Source organism: Gopherus flavomarginatus, chromosome 10 (genome assembly GCF_025201925.1).
Source record: "Gopherus flavomarginatus isolate rGopFla2 chromosome 10, rGopFla2.mat.asm, whole genome shotgun sequence".
Taxonomy (NCBI): domain Eukaryota; kingdom Metazoa; phylum Chordata; order Testudines; family Testudinidae; genus Gopherus; species Gopherus flavomarginatus.
The window spans coordinates 14993295-15019816 of NC_066626.1; the positions used below are offsets into that span (position 1 = coordinate 14993295).

Sequence of the window (26522 nt, forward strand, 5' to 3'; positions counted from 1 at the left end):
AAAACAAATGAATAGATTCCCTAGTCCCTTACCTCTCTGTTGTCAGGATACACACCCCGGTATGCGTGATTTTCTAAGTGAGAATTGTTGGGGGCGCTCCGTGTTTAAACCTTTAGCAAAACATTATTCATAAACTCTAGGACTGGAAGGGACCTCGAAAGGTCATAGAGTCCAGTCCCCTGCCCTCATGGCAGGACCAAATACTGTCTAGACCATCCCTGATAGACATTTATCTAACCTACTCTTAAATATCTCCAGAGATGGAGATTCCACAGCCTCCCTAGGCAATTTATTCCAGTGTTTAACCACCCTGACAGTTAGGAACTTTTTCCTAATGTCCAACCTAAATCTCTCTCGTTGCAGTTTAAGCCCATTGCTTCTTGTTCTATCGTTAGAGGCTAAAGTGAACAAGTTTTCTCCTTCCTCCTGATGACACCCTTTTAGATACCTGAAAACTGCTATCATGTCCCCTCTCAGTCTTCTCTTTTCCAAACTAAACAAAGAACCAACGTTTATAAAGTTATTGTTAGAACCAAAGTTGATTATAAAGCCTCTTTAATTAAAGAGCCAAATTCTGCCCTGAAGAAGAGGCTCAGGGTACGATTATTCTTTATAATGAGACCCCTTTGCATTGCTCCAGCATCAAATTATGTTTACGCTAGCATTAAAGCCTCTTTACACTGCCAGAGTGGCAGTCATGGGATAAGAAGCAAGGTCCTCTCATGGATCAGTAGCTAATTAAAAGAGGAAATAAAGGGTAGGAATAAATGGCCAGTTTTCACAATGGAGAGAGGTTAATAGCGGGGTCCCCCAAAGATTTGTACTGGAACCTGTGCTGTTCAACGTATTCATAAATGATTTGGAAAAGGGATTGAACAGTGAGGTGGCAAAATTTTCAGACAATACAAATTTACTCAAGATAGTTCAGTCCAAAGCTGACTGGATCTCACATGACTGGGCAACAAAATGGCAGACAAAATTTCATATTGGTAAGTGCAAGGAAATGCACTTTGGAAAAAATAATCCCAACTATATATACAAAATGATGGGGTGTAAATTAGCTGTTACCACTCAAATATGAGATCTTGGTGCCATCATGGTAGTTCTCTGAAAACATCTGATCAACGTGCATCAAGTGTTCATTCATAGATTGGAAGAGGAAAAGAGCTTGCCTGCTTTTTCAACTCCCAATTGATTATTTAATTTTGAATGAACTAATCATTGAACTGAACTAGTTCAATAAGCTGAAATGAAGAAAATATTCTCTCTGCACCTGCAGAAGAGGCTACTGCTGTGAAAAGTAGTTTAGCAGGTCAACAAACTCTGGTTCCAGATGCTTAGCCAGTGACTTCCACCAGTTCTGTGTTTTGTCTTTCTTTGAAACTTGGAAGCAAACATGTACTATTTAACTTATTTTTAATTTTATTTAAATTATTTTAATAGATGATGATAAGTTTAGGCCTTTACATATTCAATTTCCAATGTAATTTTAAATGTTTCCTTTTAAAAAAACAAACCACAACTGTATTTAATTAAAATGTTTTAAAAAATCAGATTTAAATCCGTTTGTTAAAATTATTGATTTTTATCCACCCTGCTCCTGCTGCCCACACAGAAAATCCTCTGACCCAGGTCTGCAGGTGCATTAAACCCAGGCTCACTTTCCCAGTTGAGGTGTGGGTTAGAGCCCAGGCTCTGCTTTAGTTCAGGCCGGAACCCATCTACGTAGCAGTTAGGACGTAGGCTAGAGACCAATCAAGTTCTGCTAGTCCTCCAGTGCCCTTCTGACAGTTCTCCCCTCCACTCCCAAAGGATGGATGAGGTCTCCTGCAATTGACCCAACTGATTGGGGAAGGAAGCCTAGAGTGTCTCAGCCCAAAGAACCAAGGCATATGCTCCCAGACACACATGGGTAAGCACAGAAAGAGTGAGGACCTAGTAACTTAGATAGGGCTTTGCAGTGGGGATGTTTACACTCCAGCTGGGCTGACCCAGGTGCTTGGACCCGGATTCCAGTCTCCTGAGTTAACTATACAGTGTAGACATAACCGTAGAGTTAATTGTGAATCAAGTCCTTATTCTTTGTTTCCAGAAAAAAAGATGCTCGTGACTTTTTTTTTTACCTTAAACTTTCAGAATCGTTTCAGGCAGAAACTTGCTCTCTCTCCTCTCTCCCCCTCCCCCCAATTTAATGTAATTAGCAAAACTGTTTTTGTCTTTAGTGTCATAAACCACTTGCCGTTCCACCTCCCATGTTTCTAAAATTAAATCTACCTCCCCCACATACACCCCCTCTCAATTGGATGGACATGAGGCACAGTGCTTTAATGAAGTAATTTTTCAGTCCATAAGCCTAGATTCAGATGTGGAAGGAGTTAGGTCATTGCATGATCGTCTGTGGCTGACAGCAGGCCATATCACCAAACCACCATACGTGAATTATACCTAGGAGAAGCTGGGACCGGCATAGACCAATTGTTATAGATCAGGGTGGCCAAACTGCGGCTTGTGAGCAAACTGCGGTTTTTTGCTGTTAAAGGGCAGCTCACCCCCAGTCTGGTAGGTGGAGAATGGTGCTGTGGAGGGGAGTTCAGGGCTGCCGTCCTGCGGTGGGTGGTGGGGCTAGGGGCTTCTGCCAGATATGACTGCTACCTGTAAGAGTGGTGGGAAGGGAGGACAATTTAAAGATTTGGCCCTGCCAACAACCTGAGTCACACACACCCAGGCAGACTCCCCCTCTTTCCCATAGCAGCCCCTCCCTTCAGCTACCAGTTATTAGCTCCAGCGGAGAGGCAGTGGCGAACAGCTGGGAGCTGCAGGGAGAGGTCTCTTCTTTAGCTCCTTGGGGAGAGGCAGCAGCAAAAGCAGCTGAAGCCCCGAGCCTCAGGCAGCGCCTTCTGCAGGGCTGAAGCCCCAAGCCTCCCGGCAGGTGCGCCCTGGCTCTCCAACTTCTGAAGATTGTCATACATGGCTCGGAGAGTCAGTAAGTTGGCCTCCCCTGTTATAGATCATTGACAGGACTTCATGGAAAAGCTTTCACTGTGCCTACCTGTAATATCTCCTTCTCTAGTTAATACTTTGTCTTTTTTCCCTGAGTAGTTATATTTACTAACTTTTACTTAATGTCCTCAGGTCTTTGAAATGTTGAGACAAGGTGGGCCATATATCCATGACTTCTGTCCACTATGTGCGCCTCGACAAGGGTTTTTGGAACAAACACTGAGTGAGCTAATTTGGCATCTGCTCTGCTCTGTTTAGATACATGCTGGGTTAAGAACACGTTTTGTCAGCATTAACTTAGAATTTCTTTGATTTTTTATGTTAGACTGTATCTGCCCTATGATAGTCTATCAGCAGGAGCTTTGTGCTTCCCTTTGTCTTGCAGTGGGGTGCCACTGTGCATTACTACCGCCTTGCTGCTTTTTTTTTTTTTTTTTTAATAATGACCTTTACTTTTCAGTACTGTACCTTGTAGTCTCAGCTGGGGATCAAAACTTTTAATGAGACACTAGGGATTTTCTAAATCTCATTTTTGGGGAAGGTAACTTCCATAATAGAAGATAAAATGCACAGCAGGATCATCTTATAATATTCAAGCTAGAAAAATCATTAAAATAGGAGCATAACATATGCTAATATTTTGCTGGTGATTGTTGCGCTTATACATGGATAAAGAAAATATTTTGACACGAAGGACTTACCAAAGCACTGCTTAATATGGCATTGTTGATTAATTAGCACATGAGACAAGATTGTATTATCTAGAGAGGCCCTGTAGAAAATAATTACTCTTAAAGTATAAGCTAGACTCAGTTGAATAGTGATACTTGGAGGGAAAGAAAAGCAGTTGTGTGCCCTGCTAAATGCATGCTGTTAGCTTTAAGTTTATAGGTGGTGCTTTTATGGTGAGTGATTGATTGTCTCCATTTGTATCAGGAGGAGTTGAACAGTACAATAAAGTGAATGGTGATAAAATGAAGAAATGTTAAACTGGGGAAAACTTCTGGCCTCAGGTTTGATGCTCCTTGTAAAAAATCTGGTTGTTTTTTTAATTATTATTTTTGCAATGTGGCGGTAGCCATATTGGCTCCAGGATATTAAAGAGGCAAAGTGGGTGAGGTAATATCTTTTTTATTGGCCCAACATCCGTTGGTGAAAGAGACAAGCTTTCGAACTTACAGAGAGCTCTTCTTCAGATCTGGAGAAGAGCTCGGTATAAACTCTAAAGTTTTGTCTCTCTCACCAACAGAGGTTGTTCTGATAAAAGATACTGCTCACCCAGCTTGTCTTTCTGGATTATGTTTGACCTTTTAGATTCATTTGCTGTATCATTGTGATTTGTAGAAGAGGTGCTGAAAAGTTTCAACTTTTTTGTTCTGTGCGCATGTATTTATCTATTGCATAGTCAAGTGCAAGAATGAGCACAGTTCTCAGTAAGCATGCAAAGAAGGAAAGAGAGAGCCTTGTGATGCAGTTTGCCTGTAGACATTATACAGTACAAGATAGCCCCAAACTCTGCTTGATACATCCTTTCTCTCTTTAACATAATTTTTGTATTTGTTAAATTTTTGGCAATAGGTGAAATCAAAGAGAAGGTTATGTAATTAGCTCTTCTCTGAGGGCTGAATAAAATAGAAGAAATAAATACACCCCATCTACTGTGTGTGTTTTTAAAATACTGTCTGGTATATGCATCCACATGAAATAAAGCAGCAAGGATGACCTGATTAGCAAAGTCCTCATGAAGAGCTGAGGTGATCCCCACAGTAGCAGCATTCCCTTCCTTGGAGACCTGCAACTCTCCCTAGTCCCAGCCGAAGAGGGAACCTTCATAGAGCAACAAACACATGATACCAGGTTTCTGAAAGCAGCAGAGACAGAGTCAAAGGGAGTGTGGGTAGGAAAATTTGTCAACAGGCTGAACAATTCTACACAATAGCCAGAGTGCTTTTCTGTGACGAGCTGGAATGAGCAACTGTCCGTATACAGCCTTTGAAGGGTTCTACTGAGGTGCGTTCTGAGGAGTTGAGAGGGTTGTGTGTCTGGAAGATTGTTTTGCAGCAAACAACTTGCTCTGTTTTGTTTTGCTGTTTGTCCTACTGGATGCAAGCCAGCATTCAGCAGAAGGAAACACTTGGGTAAGATAAAATGCTGGCAACAATCTCCCAAGTTTCTAAGCACTACTGGCCTTTTCTGAGGTGCTCAGCAACAAGGGCTCCCATGGACTTGAATGGAAGCTGTGAAGGTTCAGCACCTATGAACGTTTATTTTTTCAGATACAATAAATACAGTAGAGTTACAGTTTATATAAAAATAAACGCTGGATACAAATTACACTCCCCTCTCTCACATGTGCACACGCGCAGACTTGGTCACTCACACATATACACACACCCCTTCACTTGGTGCAAAGTGTGTTGTGACTATTTTGCATATTATTCCTACTCAACCACAAGATTACCCTTTATCCTCGTAAAGACACAGTATTTGGGGTCAGGAGAGCAATGTCCTACTCCTCACTCTGCCACAGACTTCCTGTCCACATTGACGACAGCAGCCATGATTAATTTGGGCTTGTTGTGCTAAAACCGTGAATGCCCCCAGTTCCAGCGGAAGTGAATGGAAGCTGCTGGTTCTTAGTACCTTTAATAATCCGGCTCCGAATAAAACATACACAGATAATTTCAAAGAGAAAGCAGGAGTAGAACCTTGGCCGTTTAATTCCCAGAGCAAAGATCTTGCAATGAACTAAAACCATCCTGTGTGACCTGGAGCAAAGTCAGTTTCTTCATCCGTAAAAATGAGGCTATGGCACTGTCTTGCCTTAGAGGTGTGTTGTGAGTGTAAACACGTTCAAAGATTGTGAGTCACTTTGAGCTCTGATATAAAGTACAGCGTAAGAGCTCAGGATAATTATGATGATGGTACAGTATTTTTGATATGTAGATTTCAAAGTGCTTTACACAGGAGGCCCTTTTACAAATGGGGAAGCAGAGGCACCATGAGAGAAATGGCTTGCCCAAGGTCTCCCAGCAAGCCAGTGGCATAGCTAGGAATTGATCCTAGGTCTTTGGCTCTTAATTTGTTACCTTTAATCATCTCACTTCATTCAAACAAACACAACTTGGGCAGGGTGGAATAAAAATTGAAATGTGCAATTTTGATATTTTGTAAAAAAAAAAAAAAGTGAGATTTTCATAGGTTTTTTCAAGAAAACTTTATCTTGGTGGTTTTTTCGAGCAGCTCTGTGTAAAACGTAGGAACTGTACATATTTGGGGCCAGATTGTGGTTTGTCCTTCATGTCCACACAGGTGAGTAAAGGGTAGTAAGGCTTTCCCCTGATTCCTCTGTGCCAGTTACCCATAGTATGGCTAGCAGCGTGCGGGAGAAAGCTGCCTCTGTGGGCTGCTATATTCCTGCCCCTTTCTGTGCGGAATGGGCTGGAAGGAGCAGGGAATGAGCGGGAGCCCAGACCCAGAACTTGAGGCAAAGTCATCGTTTAGCCCTCAGGTGTGACATGATGTCTTTGTATCATCAAATATGTCTTTGTGGAAATAAAATATCAGTTCCGTTCAGCAAGTAAAGAGCAAAAATATTTCTTAATGTAAAATGTTTAATGTTTTGATGGCTGGGTTTGCAATGACATATGGCTACCACAGTCTGTCTATAGGTTGACCGGACAGCAAATATGAAAAATTGAGATGCAGTGAGGGGTAATAGGAGCCTATATAAGAAAAACACCCAAAAATCGGGACTGCCCCTATAAAATCGGGACATCTGGTCACCCTATCTATCTCCTTTTTCTGTATGGCCTTACTACAGTATATTCATTCTTTGTCTCCCATTAATGCCATGGTGGACAGTGGAAGATGTATTTCAACAATTGTACTATTAGAAAGTCACCTCTAATTGGCCTTTGATCTCCTTTGTTTTGTTCCTATCACTATACATGCCCTAGGCAACATGAAAACACAGATTTCTGAACCTTTTTAACTATCAAATATTTAGGGTGGGGACATAGAAGGGTAACTAGTGAGGTTCATGCTAAGGGACTGAATAGCTCAGGGTACTCGTAATGGGAAATGGAGGAAGCTTTTACCTTCTGGTTCAACTCGAACCTCAGTCTGTAAGGGCTGAAATTGTTCTTATATAAGAGAGATAAGTGGGTGAGGTAATACATTTTATTGGACCAACTTCTGTTGGTGAGAGAGATGAGCTTTTGATCTACACCGAGCTCTTCTTTAGGTCTTCAGGTTCTGACACACCTATACCTGTTCTGTGGATAGACAGTGAAACTCTGGGGCATTCTTTACAGCAGCTTTCACTAACTGGACAACAATTTCAAATGTCGGTGCCTAAGGTGAGGGACCTAAACTCACTTTGAGACACCTCAATAAGGGGCCTGATTTTTTTTTCTTTCTTTGTCAGTTCTCATTGGCTTTGATGGAATTTGGATGACACCTTAACAGTCTGAAGCAAAGTCCGCTGAAGTCAATGGAAGACTCCCAGGCTGTGTGTCAGGCTGTTAACAGTGTGCATAGACAATGGGATGCCCTTATCCCACTTGTATACATGAACTGCAAACCAGAACATAGGTGGTATAGTAGGTCTCATTTCAGGCCTATTTGCCTTGGTAGCAGAAAAGCAGTGGCTTATGTATCGTATGTCTTCCCTCTGTCATAAAACATTTCTGTGCAAGAAGTGTGACTTGGAAATTATCTTTGCACCATGTATGCCCTACTTCATTAAACTCATTTATTTTGAACAAGTTTGCCTGTAAGGAGAACTCATTTCAGTGAATTGATTGTGTAGCTTTCTCCATCTGGAAGACTGCAGTATATAGTTTGATGTGCAACTGCTAGAACTAGGTGCTAGGGGAGGAGTAAATATTTTTAACTGTTCATTCCCTGTGGTACACCACTCTCTACTCCTTGCATTCAGTGGGTCCATGAAAGGAAGAATGATTTTTTGGTCAAAGCAGTGGAAGATTTGGATTCAGTTCCTTGTTCTTTCACAGAATTTCTGGGTGACCTTGGGCAAGTCACTTAATTTCTCTGTGCCCTAGTTTCCCATCTGCAAAATGAGAATAAAAATGTTTCCTTTCTCCTATCTTTTGTCTGTTTAGAGTAGATTGTATATGCTTCAGGTGGGGTCTGTCTTTAACTATGTGCATGTACAGCACCTACCACAATGGGGCCCTGATCATGTTGGGGGCTTCTAGACACTATTGTAGCCAAATAATTTAATAATGTTGCTAATTGGTCATGCTATTAGTTAATTGGTAATGAGGAAAAGACTTTTTTTTTGTTTTTTGTTTATAGAATTTTTTTTAACATTTCAGCAAATTCAGTAAAGCTAGAAATGCAAAGTGATGAGGAGTCTGACAGGAAACCTCTAAGCCGTGAAGATGAGATCAGGGGTCACGATGAAGGAAGCAGCTTGGAAGAACCCCTCACTGAGAACAACGAGATGGCGGAAAACAGAAAGATCCAGGAGCTGTCAGGCGAGGGAGGAATCCGGCTTCCGAATGGTAAACTGAAATGTGACGTCTGTGGCATGGTTTGCATTGGGCCCAATGTGCTTATGGTACATAAAAGGAGCCACACTGGTAAGCAGCTGAAAGAAAACCTGATGACTGCCTGTGGCATCTGATGTTGATATTACCTGACAACTCTTCTCTTGCCTCTGTAATCAAGGGTGACAATGGGGATGGTGGGATGGGGTGGGGAAGGGTGACTGACTGGGGTGGATTTACTCTTTTAAAGTTCTGGTGGCGCTCTATTGCTGGCCAGCAAAAAGCTTTCTTGGCACTGAGTGCCGGCCTTCAGTTCTTAGAAATAGCAAGGAAAAGAAGTCTGGAAATCTGACTATCATCCTTGCCCAGCAGTAATATGGTGAGTGTTCAGCACATGTAGAATTGACAGGTGTCATTCTTTTCCATGTCTTTAATGTGCATGTGATCCCATACGTTCTTCTTCAAAGCTAAGTGACTAAAGTTACTAGGCTTCAAGATGAGACATTTAAGTATCTGGGGAACAGGGCTGCCCAGAGGATTCCAGGGGCCTGGGGCAAAGCAATTTCGGGGGCCCCTTCCATACAAAAAGTTGCAATACTATAGAATACTATATTCTCGTGGGGGCCCCTGCAGGGCCTGAGGCAAATTGCCCTGCTTGCCCCCTGTTTTCACCCCCCCTGGGCGGCCCTGCTGGGGAAAGTCTTGGGCTGCACTCAGATTGGGACTCCAATTCAAGAAAGCACTTAAAGCATGTGCTTGCTGTCCTGGGACATACTTAGGTGCTTCATGCTTTCATCAGAGATTCCAGGAAGGGGAAAGCTCTTTCTTGCCTCGTGCCTTTGATATTGTTAATGGTGTGACAGACAGTCTACACTCAAATATTGTACTTAGGAAATAGTGTGTGTGGGGATGTGTGTTAAGGAAGAGTAAGAAAAGACTTTGTATTATCCCTTTATGAACTGAATAGTTTGCAGTCCAGTAGTGAGCAACTGATGACAAAGAAATGGAGAACTTTTACACAGAGCAATAATATACATACGATAAGTAAGGATATGATTTTGTCACGGAGGACTTGGATTCCATGACTTTCCAGGACCTCTGACTCTTCCTCTGGGGCAGGGCTGGAACAGCTATCAGCCCTGGCCTGCCAGAGAAGTGGCCACTAGAACAGCTGACCGGTGGCCAGTCCTGGGCTGCTGAACAGCTGGCTGGTGGCCCACCACTGGTCCGCAGTCCCTAGCCCAATGGAGCAGCAGCAAGGGCTGGGTCAGTCCCTCTGGGATGGGAGCAGCAGTGGTCAGCCCCTGCCACAGCTATTTTCTGTGACAGCTATTTTTAGTAAAAGGGACAGGTCACGGGTTTCCATGACTTTTACTAAAAATACCTGTGACAGAATCGTAACCTTAATTATAAGTTAATGCTCTTTACAGAAGTTGTATTGATAAAAATTAGCATATATGGATAATGCAAAGCATTGCAGTATCATGGTGCATTCATGATTTCAGACAGACTGGCAGCTACAGCAGAGGAAAAGCACTACTTAGGGAACTGAAATCTTGATTGACTGACAATTTGACATCCCACTACTAGATTGGTCAAGTAGAAAGTGCAGAGCATATTGAGTCCCTGGGTTGTGTAGAGTTCCCGTAAGTTTTCAGTGGCATATGCACACATGCAAATAGATGTACAGTAGCTACATCAGAGGCTACACAGTCCACCTTAGTGCCCAAATTAGACATCCTACATTTTATATTTAGGCTAGGGTTGCCAACTTTCTAGTGGCTGAAAACCGAACATCTCCTGGCCCATCTCTTCCCAAAGCTCCTGCCTGTTTCCCCCAAGAGGCCAGGGCAACTGGGGCACAGTGGAGGCTGGTCCCTGGGGCAAGGGGCAATCAGGGAATGGCAGAGCAGAAGGGGGGTGGACAGGATCCCCCTATCCCTCCTGGGCAACAGCACCTACCTCTGCGTGCCCAGTCTCAAAGCCTGCCACTGCTCTGTCAGGCATCAGCAGCTGAGCAGAGAACAGCTCCTCCATATTGCTCCAACTGCTGCTCTACCACCCCGCAATGGTGGAGGCCGGTTACCGCGGCCAACCAGACTTTTAGTGACCAGTCAGAAAACCAGACACCTGGCAACCCTAGTTTAAGCTCCTAATTAAAACCGGCCTGAGGTGTTGAGCATTGGCAGGTCCTCACAGGACAGTAGAGCTCTGTCAGCACATCTTTTATTTAGGTGCCTCAGCATACAAGTTATTTGGGTGCCTAACCTGTTAGGCACCCACATTTAAACAACATTTGCCTTCTACTGTGCAGACTAATGCAGCTATATGTGCATGTGTAGCTAAGGATTATATAACACACTGCTGTTTTCGTAAACCCATTAGAGCTTCTCTACAGTGCTCTGGCTCTTTGCCCCTGAGCAGAGAGGCTGTGATGCACTGCTCTATACAGATGATTTCGAGCATATAGAAATGGGCATTCCTTTCACTGTGTAGCTCTTAGTGAACCAGCTGGCCTGTTGTTTTATTTTAGGTGCTGCTTCACCGTCGACATCGTCATGTCCATAGAAGAGGAATTTGCTTGGATGTCCACATCCTTGTCTTCAATGGCAAAATGCAAATATTAAAAATACCATAGCAAGGGTAGTATTTAGAACACTATACTGCCATTTCATCAGCAGTAGCTATTAATGGGCTAGTCTGAGCCTTTGGACTCAGCCCTCTTAGGCTACAGGTGGCTGTGCAGCCCACAAGGGAACTCTGGGAAGGAATTGTGCTCCAGAGGCACTTCTCCTTTTCCACTGGATTCAGTATCAGCCCTTCCTGATGTAGCATACTCCTCATCCCACTGCCCCCAGTCAGCTCTGCTGGCCAATGCATATGTGGGAACTTGACTCCCCTTCCTCTCCTGCATAGCTGATATGTCCTGTATACTGCAAGGCACAGTCTGGCCCACTGTTTGCCTTGCAGAAACTTCAGTTGTCTTCCCCTCCAGAAAATGTTAGATCCCGTCCCTAAAGCCTGGTGCCATTCTGTCCCAAACACTGCAGCTTACCGTAATAATCATTATTCACACACACATAGGGCAAAATTGTGGCTCACCCAGAGAAAGAAGGGGTTACAAGATGACCCCTTACTCTTTGATCACAAAGGGCACAACAGCCTCCCCCTCCCTTACTGGTGAGGTCTCTTCTGTCCCCACAACACGCCAGCCAGTGCGGCTGAACAGACACAGGAAGAGGGAAGTAGGTTGTGACAGGCATAGGGCTGGCACAGATTTTTGCTCCCGTGACCACACAGTTTCACGATGCCCCTGGTTCTGGGCTTGTGGTAAACCCACAATGGAACCCTTCCTGCCGAGGTAGCAACCATTACTGTAGAACCCTGCACTTTTTAAGGCATTGATAATTCAGGTAAAGCAATTTCCAAATGCACAAGTGCAGTTTTTCCATTTGTTTGTCAAGTATCAGTAACATTCAGCATAGGGATGCGATGTGAAGATGGAACAGTTTCACTTAGTGCAGCGTCCCAGCTCATTTCACAAGAGCACATCAGGGTTAATTTATTTTCCTTCTCTTTCATCCTCTTTCTTTTCAGTAAAAACTTCGTTCTCTGTGCTGTTGCATACCGGGGACGGGGGGCTGTAGCAACATCTTTCTAAGAGTTTTTTGTGTTCCTGCAGTAGTTGGATAATCAGGTAATATTGTCATCGGGTACTCCAGGCACTCTTGTTTGGCAGAATCAAGGGGGGGGGGAGTAGGGTCAAGAATCCGATTTGTCTACAGAAATACCAAGGAATTATAATGTGTTTAAAAGGGAGTTTGTCATCCCTCTAGGCTTTGCCCTTTATGGGAATGGAAAAAAAACAAACCCTCTTCTATCTTCCCGCTTTCAGCAGAGCTGATACCGTACTGTGTACATTGATGCTCTTTGGTAGCCATGCTATTGCCTCAGTGAGGTTTGTGAGACCCTTACACACACTGAATAGTAATTTAGGGCTGGTCTACACTAGGGGAGGGGATCGATCTAAGATACACAACTTAAGCTACATGAATAACGTAGCTGAAGTCGAAGTATCTTTGATCAAATTACCTACCGTCCTCACAGTGCGGGATCGATGTCCACGGCTCCCCCTGTCGACTCCGCTACCGCCGCTCGCTCCGGTGGAGTTCCGGAGTCTACAGGAGCGCGTTTGGGGATCGATATATCGCGTCTAGATGAGACGCGATATATCGATCCCCGAGAAATGGATTGCTACCCGCCGATACGGTGGGTAGTGAAGATGTCGCCTCAGTCCATCACCATAATAACACTTAGCTCTTATCTAGCACTTTTCATCAGTAGATCTCAAAGTGCTTTTCAAAGGAGGTCAGTATCATTATCCCCATTTACAGATGGAGAGACTGAGGCACAGAGCAGTGAAGTGACTTGCCAAAGTGACACAGCAGGCCAGTGGCAGAGCCAGAAATAGAACCCAGTTTTCCTGAGTCCCAGTCCAGTGCTCTGTCCACTAGGTCATACTGCCTTCCCTTCAGTGCAACTACTCATATTGCAAGATACTATTCAGTATGGATGAGGGTATCACAATCTAGCCCACCTATGTTAACCACTTTTTACCTTGGTGAAATTTTGCATTTCTGCTATTCTGGGTGATCTCCTCAGGAAACTCTCAAGCCTTTGGTTTCACACTACCTGCGTGTTAGTACCGCAGTGTTTATTTAATGTACCAGGGAAGGAATTTTTACCAAATCCTACTGTCACATTCGTAGCATTGCATATGCACATGCAGAACTTGGAACAACTGAAAATGCTGTTTAACTTTTTTCTTTTATGCAGGGATAAGGCTGTTCTGGCACAATCAATTTGGAACCAAAAAACCTAATTGTGCTATTTGGTATTCAAGACATTCATGCTTAATATGGTTAACCACAGACAAATTTAAATAGATGGCCATATTCCCTGGTTAGAATTAATTTCATTGGACTGTCAAATATTTGTATAGAAAGGCTTAAGTTGATTTAATTCCTAGACTGCTGCCAGCTACTGCCTCTTGCACCGTGATATTATTTGGCATTGGTTAAATGGAGCAGAAGTTCTAGGGCTAGATTTTTCAAAAGAATTTGGCATCTTCCATTTAGGCATCTAAATAAATGGCCAGATTTTCAGAAGAGCTCAGCTCCCATTTAGTACTTAAAGAAGAGGCTGGATTTTCAAAATAGCTCTGTGCTCAGCAGCTCTTATTGTTAACAATGAGGATTAGTGGGTTTTTTTGAAAATTGTTGCCTCTTCATTTTAAGGGACTAACTAGGAGTTGAGCTCTTTTTTAAAATAATCTGGGTACGGAGTGCTCTTGAAAATCCGGGCTCTTAAACTATTTGAGCTCAGGAATTACTGAGAAATTAATAAAAGAATTCAAATAAAATTCCTGCCCCTTGGAGGTGGGATTATCCAAAATAAAGACAAGCAAAACCCTCAATTTTCTTACTCATTTGCTTGTTCTGTAGTTAATCACTGTTCTAAAGCGATGTTTAGCCCCATCGTTTAACTAGCTAATGGAATACAATGCAATAGATAAACATCTAGACCAAGAAGCTCCGAAGGATTCAGAACAACAAATATGGAAATGAAATGAGTTCATTTACTTTTTATGTTGCTCGGATTAAGGCTGATTGCTCTGCTTTCACTGTTGATAGATTAGCAGTACAGCTACCATTTCATTTGTGCTCCCAAAGCAGTTGAGGCAACTAACACACCAGAGGAAAAATTTCTTCCTATAGTTTAATTAAAATAATTCAAAACAATTTTATGTGGAGGGTGAAAAATTAATGTTATCATTAACGCTAAACTAACCCTTTTGTTTTTTTCATACCTCCCTGGGCATAGCAATTTGACATGAGGAGGGGAAGAGGGCTGTTTTGTAAGTATCCCACTCTCAGTGCTTAATACATTCTTTTAACAGCAAAACTATCTGCAAAATAAACAATTGTCAAAATCAGAATCCCTTTATTTCTATGGGCCCGACTTTGACACCTTCAGTCAGTTTGATCCTGAGTCTCATTTGCCCAAAGGCTGCTTTATACCGTTCTACTAGGGAAGAGGAGCCTTAAAGGCAGGTGCAAAATAATTACATTAACACTCCAATTAATTTTAATTAATGTAATTAATTAATATGCACTGTTGTAGCAATGTAAAAAGGTCCTCTGTGCAAATGAGAATTAAGCCCATTGCTTTAGTTTGCAGACAGTTCTGTTGACTTCAGTGAGAAAAGTTATAGAGAGAGGTGTTGCTCGTTGTTAACAGAGGGGTTAGATAATAGCTCTTTACTAGGTTCGGAGTATGCAGGTATAATATGTTTGGAAACATGTACAACAGCAAATTTGGTGCAGCAATGCCTCCATCTCATTGATTCCCCATTTAAAATCTCCAGAATGAATGAAGCTTTTTTTAAAAAGCAAGTGACAGTTCCGTGTAGGAAGCAGTTCATTGAATTTTGGAGGAAACTGATTTTACCTGCCTTCTTATGAGGGCTACTCATGTTGTCTTCAACACTTTGCAACACTTTGGACTGGCGTCTCACTAAAAGCGGCAGATCAGGTTTGGATATACCCCTGGTCCCCAGTTAAAATGCTGTTTTAATGCTCAGAATGTCAGGATTGTATTTCACAGTGGGATGAAATATAAAGGAGGATAACTCCTACTGAAACCTCTGCCCACCACTTGAGTGCTGAAGTGATTAGGGGGAATAACTGTACATGGAAGCAGTCCAGTTAAGCAGAGAAGGAGCTGGTTTGCTTCTTGAGAATGTTTTTACTATTAGAAAACATTAATAGGAAGTTCATCAGTACATAGTTCTGGTTTCAGATTGTATTATTTCGAAAAGTCAGCTGTGCTAATTTACGCTACTGTAAAGTCTATAGCAAAGGTACTATATATCAGGGTGGACAAACTTACTGACCCTCCGAGCTGCATATGATAATCTTCAGGAGTTCGAGAGCCAGGGTGCACCTGCCAGGGCTCGGGGCTTCAGCTGAGCCCCGGGACGTGAGTCCTGTAAGGCTGAAGCCCTGAGACCTCCCTCCTCGTTGGGTAAAAGCCAGAGGTGACGTGTGTCCAGGGGGCATGTAGAGTCATATGCCCACTCAGATTTTTGCCAGGGTTTGCTGGCCCCGTCAGTGACATGGTACCGCCAGGCCACCTCCCTGCATGGCAGCTGCTGGAACCGGCAAGCTGGGAGCTGCAGGAAGAGCTGCTGCGCTTGCTGCTGTCTTTCCTCAGGCAGCTAAAGCGGCCGCTGACCCCGCAGCTCCCAGCGGTTTGCTGCTGCCTGTCCACGAGGAGCTAGCACCTGGGAGCTGCAGGGATGGGGCGCTGAGGATAAGAGTGGGAGCATGCCTGGGGAGGCCCAAGCTGTGGGGTGTGAACCTTTAAACTGTGCTCCCCCCCCCCCCCAACACACACACACGCTTTCCGAAGGCACCAGTCATCTCTGGCAGAAGCTCCTAGTCCCACCACTGTGCTGCTGGATGCAAGCCTTAAGCTCCCCCCCACCCCCACCCCCCAGTCTGGTAGGCGGAGAACTGCACTTTTAACTTTAAAAGAACTGCATGTGGCTCACAAGGCACGATTTGCCCCCCCCCCCCGACCACCATATAATATATAGTTAAAATTGGCTATAAAGGGCCACATCTTGCCAAATCCACTTGGTCCAAATTCCCAGGGCCCAATTCACCTTACACCTTGCGCAGTCCTATACACCAGTGCAAAGTTGGTGTAGAACAGTAACAGATCAAGAGTGGTAACATTTTATATCCACTTTTTCTGGTGTTCATGATTTACGTAAGTTGCAGGTCAATTGTGAATAGGGCAGTAAGCTTCAGTGGGCGTTTGGCTCATGTAAGGAGCTAAATATTTAGCCACGTGACTGTTGGCTTGAGTTTTACCTTTGGAAAAGCCAAAGAATTTTTGAGGTATCATCGGACTAGTCCACAGGCAGAAGGACCTCAGAAAAAGGAATAATCTGTAACCATTACATAGGCTATTTTCTTTGTGCCAAGAGGTTGAAGTTAATGTACGGTACCCACAGTTAATCCAAGAGCACATAGACACCTCTGTTTACTCTTCTAGACAACCACAGTCTTCAGAAATTTTGATTGTTAGTTTGTGTTTGGGAGGGAGCTATGTCCAAGCTGTGAAAAACCTGGATTTCACAGTGGTTTGGAGGGGTTTCTATTTTTTGCTTGGGAGGAGCGTGAGGGGATGGTTTTTAAAAATGTTTTGAACTTCTGCCATCACACATTTACAAAAATTTAATGTATATTTAAGTTTTTTGGTACTAGAAATCTGTTTTGGTTACACTTGATATTAATATTACATTTATAAATAGTTTATAAAGGGTTACTAAATGATGAATAGTGGTTTTAATAAGTGGCTAATCAATTGTTATAGATAATTATTAAGTCCAAAAGGTCAAGAGATTACTTATAACAATCTGGATCGCTTTCTACTGACATGCTTATAACCATCAATAATATATACAACTCATGTCTGTAACATGTTTATTGTATCTATTACTCATTTATTAACCCTTCATAAGCCATTTATAAATAGAAACTTAGACTTCTCAATTGTGAGTGTTCAGCCCACTATTTCAACCTTATTGAGAGAAAAGTAACACTGAACCCAGTCCCTAAAGCACATTGTGAAAGTTGGAAAAAAAAATTGTCCCCAATTACCATCAGCTGTTGGTTGATTGAAAAAAATGAGGATTTATGGCCCTAGCTTCTTAATAACACTCAGTCATGCTCTCAGGAAGATTACATTTCTAAATTTGTATCCAACACACATGATGGAATTTGCAGTAGACATAAGAAGTAGTTTGATGAAAACATAGCATGCATTTTATGCAACGAGGGGCCCTTAATCTTACAAAAGCAATTGACAGAGGTTTTGGAGGGATGTGACAGATTACAGGTTGATGACAGTCCTGTTGCAGATGCCATGTAAATGTGGTTTAATGTTATTAACAATGACGAAATGGAACCACACGCAGCAAAACTGGAAAAATGATTCAGGGAAGCTATGGAACCTTTCCATTACTTAGCCAACATGACTGATCCTAAATACAAAGGTCTTACGCTGAGCCCAGAATGGGGAGAAGAAGCTGAAATGTGCTTGATGGCACATAGCTAAGTTCCTTCCCTCTCTCTTTTAGCATTTACAAATGAAAGTCCAGATTTTTTTCCTTAAGTCTGTCTGGGAAGGAGGTTGCGTCACAGATCATGGCCTCAAAAGGGGGCAAAACTGTGGAACTAAAATCCTACAAAACTGGACAATTGATTACAGAATGCAGTCAATTATTTTAAAATAAAATTAATACTCCTCTTCAGCCAACTCATTGTCGACCCAAACATGCCTTCACCGCATTGCGATTGATGTGGCCAAAGCTTTGTAATAGGAGATGAGCTTTAAAAAAAACAAACAAAAAAAAACTGCTTGCATGCTGAAAGTTAGAAATATCCTTAAGTATCTTGTTGAATCAAGGCCTTAATAAAAGCATCTCAGTGTCTAGCCCTAATTCAGTAAAGCACTTAAGCATAGGGTTGACATTAAGTACATGCTTCAATCCCATTGACTTCCTTTTTATAACCGATAGGGCTTAAGCATATGATTAAAGTTAAGCACGTGCTTAAGTGCCGTGTTGAATTGAGACACCCTTTGTAACATACTTAGTCTATCACATTGTGTTTTGTGTTTCATTTCACAAAATCATTGTGGGTTTTTTCAGGTTTCCTACTTTATTATTATTATTTTATTATTTATTTAATGAAAAACTGTGTTGTTTAGGTTGGGGGAAAAAATCACAACCATTCCAGGTTAAATCAAACCTTCAATATCAACACAAATGGTTTTATTAAACACTTATTAATTTCTACTTTAAGACAAAACTCTCATGATGGAGATAACTTTTAAATAAATGTTATTTAAAACCCAACTCTAATTACCTCTCATTTTTCTAGGGTGCAGCTTTTCTCGCCATGTTTGCTACTTACCAAAGCTATTTGGGCCTGGTTCTCGTTTACACTAAAGACCTTTGCATCACTCTAGCAGTGCGGAGGAGCCTTAAAAGGGGTTTTAATTATTTTTTAAAAAAGAAAAAAATTGTGTATGTATATGTGTATATATAATATGTGTGTGTGTGTGTGTGATTATATATATATATATATATATATATATATATTTTTTTTTTTTACATTGAGACCATGACAGCTATCCAAAGTAAATTTTTGTGACTGTTCTAAACTCCTCTGAGGATGGGGCCTACAATAAAAATATTTGCAAGCCACAGATAGCAACACAGCAATGGGCTTACATTTTCCACGGCGATTAGTGGTTTTGGTTGCCCAGCTTCAGATACCTTTTTCAGAGGGTGGATTCTCAGCACTTTCTGAAAATCAGGCCTCTTAAAGCATCTCAGGTCAGTGCCCAAAACTGAGGCACCCAAAACCACTGTTGAAAATATTGCCCACAATCATCATGAAGTGCGGGCCTTTAGCATCAGCAAGTCTCAGGTTATAAAGATATTAAACCTGCCACAAATCCTTTGTTTAAATTGAGTGATAGTGGGCTTAGATATGGCTGCACCACATTCTGTTACAAGCAATAGGATATTGGGTCTGTGTGTTCTGTGTTCGATGGTTTCTTGATGATTCTCTCCACTGTAGGTGAGCGCCCCTTCCATTGTAACCAGTGTGGAGCTTCTTTTACGCAGAAGGGGAACCTGCTGAGGCATATCAAGTTGCACTCTGGGGAAAAACCGTTCAAATGTCCCTTCTGCAGCTATGCCTGCCGGAGAAGGGACGCCCTCACAGGACACCTCAGGACGCACTCTGGTGAGCCCCGAATGTCTCCTCTTCCTTTTTGTTTTCTTCCTTGTGACTGTTAAATCAAAGTAGGTTCTGAAATTGCAACCACATTTCCTGGTTAATTAGTTCTGGGCTCCTAGACACACCAAGTTCTGAACTCTGGGAAACCGAAAATCCAAATCAAGACTTTGTGGTTCAGATCTACCTCTTGTGTGAATGAGCTCCTGCACAGATGCTGGCACGTTTCCCTTTGCGCATCTTGTTAGATGCATCCTGACTTCGGGCGTTAGATTGTGTCGACATCTTAAGTCCTGAGCATCTGTAAAATCCCAAAAAACTGATCAAAATAAACTAGGTAATTTAAAAATGTATTTTACTATTCATGTCACTGTCCCTCTTGGCACCTGGTAACTTCCAGACATTGGTAAGATTTATAGACCCTAATTACTTGTAGGGCTCAGGCATGCCATTAAGCCACAATGCTTCCTAAAGCATAAGGAGGATGTATCCCCATTGGAGAGAATGCACTGTATGCTCCCCTCTGTTCAAACCAGCTCCACTGGAGCTATGGTCACATCCTTTCAAAACCCTATTGGCTCCCCCAAGGAGTCCAGTGCTGTCAGTGGCACTTGACTATAGCAGTCCCTGTGTTGAGGGTCATGCATGTTGTGTCTGGCCCCTGCACATGGACATCTCAAGGGGCCAGACTACTTTTACCGTCTCTGCCCAACTTCCTCATTTATGGAGTAGCCAAACACAACCCCTAAACCCCTGAAAAAGTGAAAATCACCCACCATTATCTGTCCCCCTAGAATGTTCATCTTTTGGGGGGATATCATTTACAGGAGACTGTGTTTTAATTTTTGAATGAACAGAGATAATTAGACTGTCTGGAAACTGTTCTTCTTCCTTTTTACTGATGAACTTGTTTAACATATTGTAATATGTGATTCTTGGTACCCAGAGTTACCTAGCAGAAAATACATATGGAGGATCATGTGGTGAATTTCACACATTCTTCTAACCATAACTGCTTGAAGTATAGTGAAAGAAAAAATATTTTTATTTTTAAAAATGAATCATGACAAAAAATAACCCATATTACAAAAACACACTCAATATGGTTTAAGATTGTTTGTTTGTTTTTTCATTAGATGACTATAGATATTGTTACCTAAATATAGGTTCTTCACGTTTCCTGTGTGAAAATATAAGGCGGATCTTGTACTTTTTGCATGAGAATGAAATGTTGCTGTTCAGTGGTGAGATTTTTCAGAAGTGCCTAAGTCACTTAGAAGTATAGGTCTTGTTGGAAGCCAGTGGAACATGTGCTCCTCAATGATTCACTTGCACTTGCAAGTTCTGCCTTTTTAGTTTTGAACTCCCGCTTCTTTTGAGGGGTGTCTTCTATCTAAGGGGTGGGATTTTTTTGTTTACTGACTCCCCTCACTGCACTCTGTTAATAGACTGGTCTTAATAGTCTAGAAAAAGAAGCCGAACAAGAAGGTCTAACAGAAGTCTAGTAAACTTCATAGAGTCTTTGCCTCTTCTTCCTTCCCTAGTCAGAAAACTAGATACATCAGAAATGAAACCTGGGAATGAAGATAATGATGAGACCTCAGTCTGGTCTTAAGTGAAAGCACTACACTTTGAGCCAGATCCAAGTTGAGCCAGTTTAAATCAGCTTTGCTGCGCTTAAATCAAGCGAGCTATGCGTATTTGCACTGCTGAGGATCTGGCCCCTTATTTCAACATGTGTGAAACTCTTTCCCTTAAAATGAATTTTAATAATTAAAAGGACGCTGTCAAATTAAACATCACATTTTTCTCTGAAATATTGTTTACATACTGTTCATAACAGGAAACACCCGAGAATACTATAGGAGAAAGACTGGTGAGTTTGAACACCTAATTTTTCAGTTTGTTTAGTCTGTGATTTTGGCAACACTTTGTGTTTATGACGCCACTTAGCCAGTTTCAGTGTTTCCTCTGTGTAATCTATTAGTCAGTTTTCCCTTCTTCTGTGTGTGGGTCTTTCACACAACAAAGGAGGACATTTAAAAAAATAGGAAAATGTGATTGTAAACCCATAGAAATTAGCATCTCAAAGGCCGCTAAAGTACCTGGAACTTCTTTTTAACTTTTTTTTTAAACGGAATAGATTTTGAGTTCATATCTTTTATTGGACCAACTTCTGTTGGTGAGAGAGAGAAGCTTTCACGCCACGCACCGCTCTTCTTTAGGTGTGGGCAAGGTAGTCCGAGCATCTCACCTAAGTGCATTTAACTGTGATGCTTGTCTCTCTCACTAACAGAAGTTGGTCCAATAAAAGATATTGCCTCACCCACCTTGTCTTTCTAATATCCTGGGACTGCCAGAGCTACAATTGCACTGCACATCAATTTTGAGTTGACAGTTTCTCTTTTATTCCTATATTTTTTTGTATTTCTATTTTCTTTGTACTTGTATAGTATCTTCATTCATGGATCTCAGAGTACTTAGAAACATTACAAGCTATACTGTGCCACCCTTATTCGCTAGTACTTTACAATGCACGTAGCCCCAAAATGAAAGTATTACTCAACACATAGGTACCGCTGAACATGTGTAATTCTGGCATAATGTAACCTTAAATAATTAAGGGTTTGAGCCTACAATTATATACTACTGTGATTATTTACCTTTTACTGGCATTTGCAGTTCTACTAAACTACTGCGTATATATTTTCTCCCATCTGTAGCCCCTTTGATTTCAGGAAGGTTATGATGTCCATACAGGATATCCATAATCTTATGCATGGGAGTAGACTCACTGGGACTAGAGAAACTCATGGGAATTTAATAGGATAGTAACTGTTTGGAGTATTGGACCCACAGTCCCACAACACCGCTGTGACACAGGTATATGCTATTGTATGTTCATTTTACAACTAAGTAAATTGGGGCACAGAGAGGTTTGTTGTTGCAAGATGTCCAACAGAATTGGGTATAAAGCTCAGGAAATCTGACTCTGGCCACAGTCTAAACACCTACTCTTATGTACCCAAGGAAGACTTCACAGGAAACAAAGATGGTGCCATGGCAGTGCTAGTCAGGAGCTTTCGGCTTTTCCTCACACTTCTCATAGGACTTTGAGCAAATAGTTTATAGCCTGATTTTTGAGATTCTGAAAACCTAGAATTCCTATTAAACTCCTTGCTAGGCTGGATACTCAGCACCTCTGAAAATCGGGCCATAATTAACTTCCTTATGGCTTAGTTTACATTTGTCCAACATAGGATAATATTTTCCTACTTCACAGAGGTGCTGTTAGGCCAAAGTAGTGTTCACCTAGTGCATTGAGATCCTCAAATGTATATGTGTGTGTGTGTGTGTGTGTGTGTGTATATGCATTTTACCAAAAAAAAAATTGATATAGGTATAGATATATAATAATAAAAGAGCATGAAGATTGCGAAGTCAAGCACTCAAAAAATTAGGAAATACCAGAATTAAGGTTGCTGGGGCAACCTTAATGTGGCCTCCTTGGACATACATATTATAATGCTGTCTTTAATTACATAATCACATACTTTTAGGAATTCTGCCTCATTCAGTATGTGGATGGACTTGTTCTGGGAATGAATTAAGGTTGTGCAGTGAAGGAGGCTGTCATCTTTAAGACCCCTGCATCATGTGTTGCAGAGGTTGGCAGGTGAGTAGTGAATGAGGTAGAGGATTACTGAAAGATAATAGACGATCTCATGGTAAAGGCACTTGAATGCTGCCATGGAGAATTGGATTCTAACCCTGCCTCTGCCACAGAATTCCTAAGTGGTTCTAGACAAGTCACTTAAATTAACATTTCCCAGGTGATCACTAAGACTGTGTTCCTCATTTTCTGGGAGTCTGATTTGCAAAGTGCTGTTTACTCATAGCTTCAACTGAAGTCAATGGGAGCTGTGCCTTGAACATATAAAGGGAGATAAGTGCTAAGTAATCAAAAAAAATCAAATCTTCGGCATCTCAAATTGGGCACCCAAAATTAGTGAATACCTTGGACCTTAATCTCTTTGAGCCTCAGTTCCTCATCTGTAAAATAGAGATAATATCACCCCTTCCATCATGAGGGTGTTGTGAAAATAAATTCATTAGTGTCTGTGAAGCACTCAGACACTCTAGGGATGAGTGCCATAGAAGAACTTATGAGGAAATTCATACTTCTGTCTTCAGAGTAGGGTTTCAATTGTAAGTAGTAAATAAGGCCTGGGGCCACACATAGAACAACAAGGAGAAAACATAATATTGAATAGCTGCTCTTTAAGCGTCCATCTTGTGCAATGAATAAGGGAGGGGTCCTGTGAAAGAAATAGTATGCAGTCATGTAATTACAGATTGTGTCGTCATGCTTATGCACAAGGGGACTGAATTAAGGTTACGCAGGCATCCTTTATACTGCTATTTTCCTGATTTTTTTTTGTGTGCTTTGACTTTGCAGCCTTAATAATGTTCTTTTTTTTGTGTGTTATAGGTAACAAAAGAGCCTACATTAAAAAGAACATTTTATACATATTCTTTGAGATTTTTTTTCATAATATAAAATATATGAGAGATATGGATATAACACAAAGAATTACTCCTGTAAATGTAAAGTATGCTTCCAGGGTATTTTTTTCCAGTTTTTAAAAATTTTATCATGATTGTTTGTAACAAATATTTGTTTTGTTTTTTTTCTTCCCCTGTTGTATTGAATGGTGGCTTGTTATTATAGAGCTGTTCAATAGCACTGAATTAATGGTATCCTTTTTGTCTGTGAAAGGAAGCCAGTGAAGCGTTTGTTTTAAAAAGGACAGCACAGGAAAAAATTGTATGATTTTTAGCACAATCCATACAGCATCTAAGAAAAATGGCATACCTAATTGAGAGGCTCACTAGCCATGAAAATATCAATTTATGGAAAGGCAGTCGTCTTACTCTGCTTTACACCTCTTGGGTTGAAGTCTCATTTTTTAGGGCTTTGATTGCAAGCCCCTTACTCATATCGATGAACATTCACCATGCCAGTAATCTCACTGAAACCAATGGTTCTACTTGCATGAGTTAGCATTCTTCAGGGAGGAGTAAGGGCTGTCCACTTCAGCCTTATGTGACACCCTGGGCTCTAGTAAATGGGACAAGCTCGCAGTGGAGTGGAGCAGGTAAAACTTTGGGTATGGGCATATGTGGACTGGGAGCTAGGAGGAATTCTAATTCTGCCTGAGCTAATGACCCAGTCTGAGCTTTCTAATGTCTCAGTCTGTCCAGCTGGAATATTGCAAGAACAAGCAGAGCACTAAAAAACAGATCACCCAGAGGTTAGGGGGCTATTACAAGAGTGGATGGGCGAGGTTCTGTGGCTAGCAATGTGCAGGAGGACAGACTTGATGATCATGATGGCCTCTTCTGACTTTGAGGTCTGTGATGCTGTTACCTCTGTGAGAGATTTGCTATCAGGACGCCAGTGGGGCCAGGAGTTCACTCAGTATTTTAAGCTGGACTTGTCTGCATTGGATACATTTATGGATAGAAAAGAAGTTACGCGTGAGCCGAGAGCCAACCCTATGGAAAAGAGAGGAAATACATGATACGCATGCAGGGGTTGGGTTGTAAGGCTCCAGATCCTCTAAGTTGTATACACGTCTACCTCTCATTTCTTTCAGGGAGAGTTAGGTGCCTATACACCATTAAGGAGCTGCTTCCAACACCAGCTAACACAGTGTTTGATAACCCGTTGAGAGTGTGTTTTGGTGATCTAATGCATGTATGGTGACCAGACAGCAAGTGTGAAAAATCAGGACAGGGATTGGGGGGGGGGGATAATAGGAGCCTATATAAGAAAAAGAGCCAAAAATCGGGACTGTCCCTCTAAAATCAGGACATCTGGTCTCCCTAAATGCATATAGCTCTGTTTACTGGGTGCTGCTTGTTCAGAATGAGGCAGGACTTTCACACTCTCTCTGCCTGTTTTGCTTGTGCACTTTCCGTTAAAGTCAGTAGAATTAATCTGTTACTCTTAATGAAATTTGATTTTGGTATTTGCTTGTTAGTCTTTGGATTCTTAAATGTTATTAGTTCATACACAGCATTGGGATGGCTGCTGTTTTCCTGTTAGTGCTTGCAGTATCTTCTTCAGTCAGTCCTTCACTCTGTTGTAGTGTCTGTAAAACTTTAGGTTTCCTATGTGCCTGGTTCCTTGTCTTAAATATGAATTGAAAAGGTGAAAGGATTAAAATAGGTTAAAAGGAAGAGGGGTTGATTTGATACAAGGCCTTCCATACTCCAGGCATCCTAAGGTGAAATTCACTCCTGAGCAGAGCTCCAGAACAAGGCTCGTGCTTCATTTATTTCCAGCCGAGACCCAATTTTGAAGGCTTATGTGGTGCGTGACCCTCTGTACAAGAAGAAATTTCATTCTCCGAGTACTTTTATGGTGGTAAGTATTCATAGTGCAGCAACTACCTAGCACAAGCAGCCATTATGTGCTGAGGTATGTCTCCCATACTAAATTTTAGTCATTCACAGAAACTCAAAGGGCCAGTTCGGCTGCTAGCTCCCATTGATTTTCAGTGGAAATTAAGAGCCTAAATAAGTTTGAGAGTCTGGGCCTTTGAGCATTTTCTCTTGAGTGACCATATTGGCCACGACACCGGTATCACCCACCGTTTTCTAAAAGTGCTACGGGAACCGTCACCCAGCCCCCAAAAAAGCACATTTTGATTTTATTGTACAATTTTTTCTGAAGGAGATACAGTTTCGCCCCAAACTATAAGACTAAAGTTTATTTTGCTTATCATGTTTTTAAAAGATAAACCTTAAAGATTCCCTAATAGTTGCAGAAGTTATGAGTCAATCACCAGCTGTTAAACCCAGAAGATCTGTTTCTTACAGATAAGACAGACAAATAGGAGAAGTGCCTTGGCAAATGAGGGCACAACACTGTGGACTGGACTTGCCAAACACTCGCTTTCTGGTAATGATGAGTGTTGATTTTTTAAGAAAATAAAACATCATGCATGTTTGGGTTTTAGGGACGGCAGAGATACTTGATACTATTCAAGAGTCCAACAATTTCCCCCCTCACCCCCTGCTCCCAGCAAATCTTCTAAGGATCATGGTCCTGCTCATA

General features: G+C 41.8%; 1 protein-coding gene across 5 annotated transcripts in view; it reads left to right on the forward strand.

Annotated features, from left to right (window-relative positions):
- The window catches only part of IKZF2 (IKAROS family zinc finger 2), a 148688-nt gene that overhangs the window by 73725 nt on the left and 48441 nt on the right, over positions 1-26522 (forward strand). For 3 of the 5 annotated variants that reach the window (XM_050916168.1, XM_050916169.1, XM_050916172.1), the window contains exons 4-5: positions 8343-8609; positions 19238-19405. In XM_050916168.1, coding sequence (XP_050772125.1) covers positions 8343-8609; positions 19238-19405 — 435 coding nt within the window. The remainder of the gene's footprint in view (positions 1-8342; positions 8610-19237; positions 19406-26522) is intronic. The other 2 variants (XM_050916170.1, XM_050916171.1) reach the window with 1 other exon arrangement.